Source organism: Propithecus coquereli, unplaced genomic scaffold, assembly GCF_000956105.1.
Source record: "Propithecus coquereli isolate 6110/MARCELLA unplaced genomic scaffold, Pcoq_1.0 Scaffold162, whole genome shotgun sequence".
In the NCBI taxonomy this organism is placed as follows: domain Eukaryota; kingdom Metazoa; phylum Chordata; class Mammalia; order Primates; family Indriidae; genus Propithecus; species Propithecus coquereli.
The window spans coordinates 1,726,580-1,737,424 of NW_012140747.1; the positions used below are offsets into that span (position 1 = coordinate 1,726,580).

Below are 10,845 nucleotides of genomic sequence, written 5' to 3' on the forward strand. Positions count from 1 at the left end.
TTTTTTTGAGACAGAGTCTCATTCTGTCGCCCTGGCATCCTGGGTAGAGAGTACAGTGGCATCATTGTAGCTTACTGCAACCTCTAACTCCTGGGCTCAAGTGATCCTCTTGCCTCAGCCTCCCGGGTACCTAGGACTACAGGTGAATGCCATGACACCCAGACAATTTTTTTATTTTTAGTAGAGATGGGTCTCCCCCTTGCTCAGGCTGGTCTCCAAGTCCTGAGCTCAAGCAATCCTCCCATCTCGGCTTCCCAGAGTGCTAGGATTACAGGTGTGAGTCACCACTACGCCCGGCCAGAGTTAAATTCTTGATTCATTAATTCTTTCTTGCTTAGTTTAAGGCCTTGAATTTTCCAATGAATATGACTTTGACAGAATCCCCTAAATTTTAATATGCAGTGTTTAATCTTTTTTTCTAGATATTTTGTAATTTTGGTGTTGATATCTTTCTTAGTTAGAAATGGTACATTTTGGTTTTTGTTTCAGAAAATATTAAGAATTTTAACATTCCTAAGCTAAATATATTTAAGGGTGGAGATAAATGAAAGAAATGATGCAAAAATATGTTCAGCACAGAATCTGGATTTAGGATTACACAAAGTTAGTAGAATATACTTTTAATTCTGTGCTGAAAATTTATCCATCTGCATTTGGGTTGGATTCCAAAATTTATTGCCGAATAAGATATTAGGATTAACATATTTATTAAAGATGTGGGGCCAGTTAACAGCTACTAGGTTTCCTCTGTATGCCCAGTACTGAGGGGGAAACTCTGGGAGTACCAAAGAAGTCATACTGTCATGTCTTTCCACATTTTCTTCATTCTCTAGAAACAGGTAAATCAAAGGCTTTTATAAAGAATCTCTGAGTATGAGTAATTTGGAAGACAGGCGTACATTCAGTCTGCACATCCTAGCCTATTATGGTAGACACTGATTGCCACAATAAGAATTCAATCCCTGATACTTGCACAATAAATGATGAGATCAATGTCTACAAAATCAATTATGATAATTACCATTGTGACATAGCCTAAGGAATACACAACATGGGCAAAGCAAATCTAGCCCTAAAATACTGGCATTTTCCATCATATAAAACCCTCACAGAGCCCAATAATTGTAGTATTTATATAGAATATGCAATTAAATAATAGAAATATATCAAACATAGTTTAATTTGTGAATATTTGAAAATAACAGAAATTTTCAACCTGGGTTGAATTATGAAATACATACCATTTTATTTTTATTTATTTATTCAACACATACCATTTTAAATGAAACCTGCTGACCTTCTTCCATTGCGTGGCTGAAAAATATTAAATAATAAATTAGAAATAAATCAGTGTAACTAAAGATAGAAGTTAATATTCATAGAAACAGACTAATGGCCTAGAGGAGTGTTTCCTAATGTGCATCAGAATCACAGACTCACCTGGAGGGATTTTTACAACACAGACTGCTGGACCCCATAGCTGGAGTTTCTGATTTAATAAGTCTGAACTAAAATTTGTTATTTCTAACAAATTCTGAGGTTCTGCTAAAGTTTCTGAGAACCACAATGAATTAGATAGTATTTGATATTGCTTATTTCCTTGATGGTATCAAAATTTTAAAACAAGTGTTCTCAGTTTCCGTTTGATATGAACTAAAATTAACTTACTGAAGTCAGGAGCTGTTTAGCATTACTTCTTCCTGCTGTCAGTCTAGTTCCATCATTAAATCCGTTCTCCAATTTGCTGTTAGAATTAATTTCCAAAATGCAACTATAACCATATAGCCCTTTGCCTTTAAAGTAAAGTTGACATTTCTTAGCTAAATATTTCATCCAACGATTCCTGTTGATTCTTCAGGATTCAGCCCATGAAGTCTTCTCTGTACCTCCTCCATTCCCCAGCTTGAGTTAAATGCTTTTCTTTTGGAAACCACACCCCTGGACTGAAGCTGCATTTAACAGAGTACTTTATATTTATTTATTTATCTATTTTCTCTATTAGGCTATAAACTCCTAGAGCATAGGAATGGAAACGTATCTGTCTTTATATTTCCAGTGCTTGGTACACTGCCCAGCACCCAGTAGAAGTTCAATAAATAGTCATTGAATTAATTAATTAAAATTTTCTAGTAATGTATTAAGGATGCAAATATTTTATAAACTACAGCTGCCTAAAAAGAAACTCACATTTTATAGACAATGTAGACATACAAAATCAGAAAAGCAATCACAAAATTTGTCTACTTAATAGCCTTCATTTAGCTGATTCTTTTAATTTTTAGGACTAGTGAAAATATCATCACTCTTCCAATCTACTGAATCAAATATTTAGTAAATGATTCTTTAGAACGTAAGGAATAATATATCTTTAAGACACTTATTTCCTATACATGTAATGTCATGGAATTAAACTGTCAAATAGGTGAATGTCATTTGGGGTATTTACAAACGTAAGTTGTGGATCAGAGAAGAGATCAGAGATGCTGTGGTGTTGAATGATGTTGAAGCAATAAGGTGGTCACAGAAGTGAATGTCAGACTGTAGCACCTGATGTCAAATATCTATAAATAAACTTCAAAGCTTAATTAAAACTTATGAGTTAATTAAATGTACAAAGTATTTTTCAACTTTGATATTGATTGATTTTAAAACAAATATAGTACATACATACCCTGAATAAAAAGTATCCTCGACTTCGACTTGCAAAAGGAGTTTGGAATTCTTCCTGGAAGAGAAAAGGAGGGCATAACAAATCAAATAGCACCATTAAAAATAAGTGCAAATTCTTCTTGAGAGTAGAGTGAAGGTCAAAGTTACTTGGAACTGTCATAACTAAACAAAGAGTGAATCAAGGACTTGAGTAGAGAATCTTTGTATTTATATCCAAAAATTTTCAACAACTAGCAATATCATCAGAATAATATATTTAAAAATAATTTCCTTATCAATATTATAGATTCTTTTTTCAGATATTTTGTCAGTTGTATGTGTACTCATCGTTGAAAGAGAAATGACAGACACTTCATAATTAACTATATTTAAAATCTCCTTAGGCATTTTGTTAGAATGAAATAATTTCTTTAAAATACATATTGTATGTCATAACACATGAACAGGGAAAAACATAAAATAGAATTGTGTCAAAGCTAAAAAATATCATACAGTATTTCTACAGAAATGTAGATTAAAATTGAGGGACAAGCTTGGTAAACTATGTTTATTCAATGCAACGTCAGAAGAGATTTTCCTAATATATGTACAGAATGGTAATTTAAAAAATGCCAAATAGAAACAAACCAGTTATTCATAATGGATATCTTGCAGTGTTTCTTTTCTTAACCATTTCGTTTTAAACTCCATGAAAAAATATTGAACAATTTATGGTTTCCATAAAACTTGCTTATATTTTCATTAACAATTACCCATATCATAAAAGTATTATCAAGATGGCAACCACCATGAAATTTATCAGCCAAGACTGTTTTTCAAGTAGCCCATAATATAAACACAATCGTATTCTTAAAGTCTAAGAAATGGCTCTGATATTTATCAAAATTCTGAAATGCTTAATTTACAACAAATATATCTTAAATTCTCAATATTTATACTTAATTCTCATCTTTAACCCCCAAATTACTTAAGATTGAAAAATTAGAATTTAAAAGTGTACACGTATTATATACATATATCAAAATATCACATGTACCCCCAAAATATGTACAACTATATCAATGAAAATATCCAAAAAAAGCTTTTCAAAAATTTAAAAAATAAAAAAGTATACCTATAAACTGTGTGTTTACATGCTTATAAGTTCTCATTTATATTATGTTAAAGATAAAAAAGAAAAAGGCAAATATAAATTAAAATGTACAGAATATTCAAAACTTTCAAATGCAAACCCCAAAATGTACAGGTAGCTGTAGAGTCTTATCACTGGACACAGAGCAGTGTATAAAAGAATTTGGGAGGCAGAGATAAGCCAAAGATGTGGGGATGGAAGTAGAAGATGTCTAGCAAGTAAGATTCAAGAAAAGTGTTTGAATGCACTAAGATCCAAAAACGCATTTTTTTTCAAGAATTCAAAATATTTCGCTATCAAAAACACATTTTAAAATTAGGCGATTTAGGCCGAGCAAAGCTAACACTGCAATGTTTTTTATTCGTCTCTTGCATTCTTTTCTTTCATAGGTTCCTAGGAAACTTAACTTGCTGCAAAATACTTTTAAGATTTATAATTCATCTGACAGGATATACTACTAAGAGTTTCAGCCAGTTGTCTGGAAATATAGATGGTGTCAACTCAAGGTAGAAAATTCAGACAAAGTGCTGGCTACAGTACTGAGTGTTGAACTTTGGTTGTGTAAATATGGCACTGAAATAATGTAGTCACACTAATATTTGTTTTTGTATTAATACTTTAAGAGACTTAGACCTTTAAGTTGACACTGTGTAATATTCATAAGTCAAGCAAACACTTTAGGAAGCAAAAGTTAACTCAGCAAAGTATATAGTACTTCTAGGAAGTTTGATGACAACTGACTTTTTTTTTTCATTCTGGAAATTCTAAAATTTTAAGGGGCTACTGCATTTGCTCTTACATTTCTCTTTAAAGTTGGCAGTGGACACTGTCTTCTTTGATGGAAGCTTAGTTTAAAATTGTGAAGAATTTAGGGAGGAAATAATGGCCATAAAAATAAATTTTGAGGAATTTATTCACCTAAACTGTATGCATTTAAAAAGTATTTGAAGACTCTAGGTAGCACTTTAAGAATAAAATAAATATGGTATTGATATTAAGTAAAAATTTGACCTGAATTCAACTTTTAATAATAAAATATATAACTTAACGATAACATAATAAAAGTATCCAAGATTAATCTATAAAGGGAACAGCATAGTGAAAAAAATATGTGCCTTCTCTTACTAGTTTGGTCTTGGGAAACTCCTTCAACTATTCTGAGTTATTTTCCCTGTTGTAAAATGGGAACAACAATACTTGTATAAGTATTAATATTAGCAGAATTCCCAAAAGAATAAAATGAGATAATATAAGACTGAAAGTTATAATGTAGTAAAACAATGTAAAGTATCACTTAAAAATAATACCTGGAAACTTTCAGCATTAAAAGAGTTAGGAGTCACCTTAAATAACAATAAAAACTACACAATTCCTACTTAAGAATGTGTTAACTCAGTTATATTCATCTTACACATAGACACTGGATTTAGGCCATATTTTTGTTAATTGTGGAAAAAACAAAATATCTATATTTACTGTCTGATACATCTACTTCATGAGTCTTACTTTTTAAGACTTGGTGGAGAAACGTTGCCATCCTATAATAGCTATTTACCAAAATGGATACAGAGGGGCAGTAAATTGTCCTGAATTTGTTCTCCTATTCCTACCTAACGACTAGACACACTATAGTGTCCTTTCTCAAACCAGAGAATAGGTTTTCTCACTGGGAGGGTCATGGCTTTTGCAAAAGAGTATAATCCCAGCTTGAGTGAGTTCTAAAGGACATAACTGGGGGGCGGGGGAGTTTGAACAACTCTCTCCTTCCTGAGTGTGAAGACAGCTCTGCAAACAGATGCCCTGACGTTGGCTCACTGGGCGTTAGTGTGGGCTTATCCTGAGAAGAGTATTTTATAAACCACCCCAGCTAGGAAGGAACAGAAGGGCTGTCCCACACAGCGTGGCAAAGCAAGCATGCAGCTGGTGCTACGTACGTTCACTTTGAATCTCTTCATTCTTCTCTCATTCAGCTGAGGGACGAGCTGCAGCAACGGGTGCACAACTGACGACTGGGAGGACATGAACACACACAGGATGAGCACAACGGCTTCTCGGCACTGGGCATAAAGACGGTTTCCTATTTGTTTTTACCCACTCTACTTGTCTCCGAGAAAAAAGAAAATTAAAGATGTTATCTGTGAACTAAAAATAAACTCCTAAGTGCCAGCTCCGCCTCCAGCCCCTGACCAAATGGACCCCATAAAGGGTTATATAAAGCACAACTGCATAGGCGCATGTTTCTCTAAGTATTCATGACTCCTCCTATAGCCGGTAAATATGAACATTTGGCCATCCCGCTCAGTATAAATTCCCGTTCCCATTGTCCCTGCCTCAAAGCTCCTGTTCCTGGCTTGTGGCTGGGGGGCTCTGCTTTCCAGCCTCCCCAGAATGGCCACCACCGGGCTCCCACCCTTTATGAGAAACGAAGCTCTGCTTTCCAAATTATGAACCTTGTTACATTTTTTCGGTTAACATATCAAAGAGAACCCTTTGTTAGCAGTTCAAAGAACTGTGGAGATAAGCCAAGAGATGGAATAAAATTCGATAGCTCTACGCAAGGATTTTTGTCATTATATTGAAGCACGTTCTTGAGGGCCTCCACGCTCTTGTCAGCTGCGAAAATCAAACCCCTCACTGCATCTTCGAGAGGCAAAAAGCAGTCTGTCTGCTTCTAGACTTACTCAAAAGGATTTGAGTCAGATGAAACCAACGTTGTGAGTAGCAGTTTTCCATCATAAACGTATTTATTTGGAAGATTATACTATACACACATCTAGTAATCTATAAATTATATATTTAAAACAGAAACACATGGAGCAAGACAACAGGGAACACAAAAATGACAATGTGCTATTGATAGTGAAAAATGTGGCTAAGACATTTTCTCAATAGGTAAAGATGGCAAGCAGAAGAAAAGGAAAGCACACTTGAGACAGGTAGCTGGCTACCTGATATGACTGCATTTTTTTTAAAGGTATGGATTGAATTGAGCCTTGTCCCTAATATTAAATCCATTTATCAAATGAATTATGTTAAGCCATATATAATGCTTATCTGTTAACCAATTCAACTTGTATTTGGTGTAAGCCAGTATAATCTAACTTCTAACTCCTCATATGTATGAATATTCCATGTGATAAATATTTAAAACTGAATTTAAGATTACAATTACCTTTCCAGAGGTATGCACATGTTTAAAATACACTACGCTCCTCATTCCCTAAATTGGTTCATGGTAGTGAACCACAAGCTTACAAATATTATAGTCAAATAAATAATTACTAAGTATTTTAGATTGAAACACTAAAGAATGTTGGTTAGCATTTTTTAAATCCATGCATACAAAATGAAAAACTACCACCAAAACCACATGATTTTGAAGTAAACTGAATTCAAGTTACTGGTTTATGGTTAATCTTAGAGAGTAAATTCTCATATTAAATGCCTAATTACTAATAAGGAGATATTAGGAATAGAAAAGGATATTTATGGTCATATTTAATTACATTTTTGACAAACATCTTTTAAAATAATTTTTAAAATGCCTTAGGATAAAACTATTTTTCCTTTGCAACAATTGTCATCATTGTTTTGCCTATTATTTGCTTTTCTTTGCACCTTTAAAATGTAAGTTCCATGAGAGCAGAGATTCCTTTTTTTAATTTACTATAGCATTTATTGCTATATTTCTAGTACCTAGGATTGTGCCTGGCACATAGCACATAGTAGATACTCAATAAATAATTGTTGAATGAATGAATGAATTTAATGTACATGCAGTTATTGATATATAAAATAAATTAAATGTATAATAAATATTGCATTCCATTTGTTCATCTACATATAAACTTTTAAAGTAAAAAACCTGAATTTTGATGTAGCTTTATTAGGTAAACTGCAAAAACAGGGTTTTTGTTTTTAAACAAATACTAGTGGTTCCTAAGAAGTAGTTCTGCAACTTACCACAACATTTGAATTGCCCAACTTCTGTGTCTTCGAATAATGAAATAAGAACTGTTTAAAAAAAAGCATTGAATTTTACTATAAAACATTAGTTGTTTCCTTTACTATTTTTTAATGTATATATTTATGAAAATTATCTTACCCTTTTAGTATTATCCTTTTCATCTTGTTCCTATTGAAAAGATATATATCATTATACTACATGTAATATGCTATTAAATTATACTACATATTATATAGCATACATAAAGCACTATAAAATTTTATACTATGTATTATATGCTGTGTATGCTATAATGTAAAATTTTATAATATAGTCTAAAATTATATTTTTAAAAATACATGATACATATGTTACATATAAAATACAACACTGAAATAGGTTAAATATCTGTTGCTCTAAAAAGTAAATGGAAAATGAATTAAATACTGTTTATAAATAAAGAAGTAAACAAAGATCTTTACTGCAACATTATTCATAAGAGTAAAAAATTGGAAACATCTTGAATATTCAACAGTGGTGGAATGGGAAATTATGATATAATCACATGATGGAATATTCAGAGAAAAAGACTAAAAGAATTACATCAAAATATTTGTAGCGGTTATCACCAAATAATAAGATTATGAGGTTTTTTTGGTTTCTTCCACAAACTTTTCTTTATTCTTTTCTCCTGCCGAAAATGTATGTTTTTTAAAAAAATATTTTTTAATTAAAAAAAATCATCCCTTTTTATTGTTCTTTTTGTTCTCATTTGCTTTTAATACAAAAGGAAGATCAGGGATAAATATCATTGTCGTTTCTTTTATCTTAATTAGGAAAAAAGTCAATTAAGTTTTTTGGAAAATGTCACCATTAAGAACCATGATAAATATATAATTGTAAACACAGATTATTTAGTTTCAGGAAACACTTATGCTTTCAAACTATCAAGGCTTCTTTCTTTGAACTATGGCATGTGAAAGGTATGGAAGTCAGAGTGCCAATGATCACAGGTTAAATTAGAATTGCAAATGAAAAATTTAATTCTAAACCTGAGGCTCTTATCTTTAATAGGGTAATTTAAAAATAAGTTCGCCCATAAGATACAGAATATAAAATTAGGTATTATGCTTATGCAATTTTTCAAGTTCCCATCTACCCTCACTTCAGGATAAAACATTCTCCCAAAAGAATCAAATAATTTTAGTAAGAAACCAAGACACAAAAGTTAGAATATAATTTTCAAATTGACATTGACAATAGTTTACTTTTTTTGCATTCTTAACATCCTACTCTCTAACAAAGTACAATGTCCTAACCTCTGAACCATAAGATATGTTAAGCAGCTTAGAAAAATGCATCTGTTCTCCAATGTAGCATGAGTCAGGGTGAAAAAGAGAGCCAACATGACCTCAAATTTCTCCATCGGACTGGAACACATTTTATAGGTTTCCCATATGTCTCTCTCAATTAGATTACTGTAAATTCCATTACTATGACCCTAAATTCTCAGACATCAGAGAAACTGAAATATTTGTTTCTCATCCAAAATCAATTTATTCTCCTCTAGCACCTCTTGGCATGCTTCCTAAATTGGGCATACTTTCTTCCAGGAGGAATTCCAAAAATTTGGGGGAAATTTTTTGCCCACAAACAAAACTATTTCAACCTTACCCGAGGCTTTAGCAGAATCCCCGTAAGCACAAAGCAAAGCTCCTCCAGTACTTTGGATGCCTAATGGAAATGAGAAGATACATAGGCTATGCTTCTGCTTTAACAATATTTGCACAGCAGATATAACTGTAAAATGTTAGGAGGACAAGGAAATGCCAACTACCTAGAAAAGAATCCTTCTTGTGGACCATTAAAACTGTTGGAATCCCTTGATTTCTCTTACAACAAAAACTTGGCAGCTAAAAGTAAAACCATCCTTCCAACCAGAAAAAAAAAAGTTATGTACGGTGTATATGCACGGATGAACGCTCCCACTGTGGTCTAGATACATAGTTCTCAGCACTTGCTAAGATGTTATGAAATTCTATGACTGAGAGTAACCAGGGGCAGTGCCAAAAGAGGGGATTATTCTTCCTAGCTTGTAGCAAAATCTGCATCTACATGCCAAAGCTGTGAGCCTTGGTGCATATTACTCATTACTGGCTAATTTGAAAACCCTGCAACTGCTTGCAAACAATGGGAATTGGAGGAGAAAGAAGCCATGCATGGTGCACCTAATCTGAGTACCACCCTTCCAGGGTGCTGACTGTGCACCCCACGATCAGGTTTTTCAAAGCATTCGACCACAGAAGTGGGGCAGGGCTCCTTGTGGTTAGCAGCCAGCTGGGTGTGGTAAGGAGTAGCACAAATAGACAAGTAGGGGCGAAACCTGCTTTGCACAGAATTTAGCACAGTTAGTACCATGAACAATTGATTACTTAATAAATGCATTTTGGAAGTAATTAAGAGCTGAATAGTGTGTGGGGGGTGCAACATAATTAGTGGTTAAAAGCATGGGCTACGGAGTTGGGCAGCCTGCCACTCTACCACAGTGCCAATTCCATCTCTACTCTTCCTTAGCTGTGTTACCTTGGGCTGCTTACCTAACCTCTCTAAATCTCAGTTCTTTAGCCATATATTAGGGATGACATCACTGCAGAGAGTTCTTGGAAGGATTAAATGTAAGTAAAGTCCTTGGGGTTTGATTTACAGCAGCAGTTACTCTTCATTTAGAAGATATGTGAAAAGAATTATTCAGGGCCACCAATATTCTCACCCTTTGAACAAAAGTACATGCTCAACATGGTTGGTTGTGGTTGGGGACCCAGCTGGAGCCAGCATCAGAGGTCTGCTTTGCTCTATTCATTCCATCTGTTTGTTTGCCGTGCAAATTGTTGGGATAGTTATCAATAATGTCTCATAGTTACACAGTGCTTCAATAAATGACAAAACATTTTCACACATAGTCACACACCACATAATGGTGTTGCAGTCAACGACGGACCTCCTATATGACGGTGGTTCCCATAAAATTATAATGGAGCCGAAAAATTCTTGTCATGTAGTGACATCTAGATGATCCTGACCTTGTGTAGGCCTAGGC

General features: G+C 33.6%; 1 protein-coding gene across 1 annotated transcript in view; it reads right to left on the reverse strand.

Moving 5' to 3' along the window:
• The window catches only part of PDCL2 (phosducin-like 2), a 52,907-nt gene that overhangs the window by 40,339 nt on the left and 1,723 nt on the right, over positions 1 to 10,845 (reverse strand). Inside the window, exon 2 of the mRNA XM_012641093.1 lies at positions 2,672 to 2,725. Coding sequence (XP_012496547.1) covers positions 2,672 to 2,725 — 54 coding nt within the window. The remainder of the gene's footprint in view (positions 1 to 2,671; positions 2,726 to 10,845) is intronic.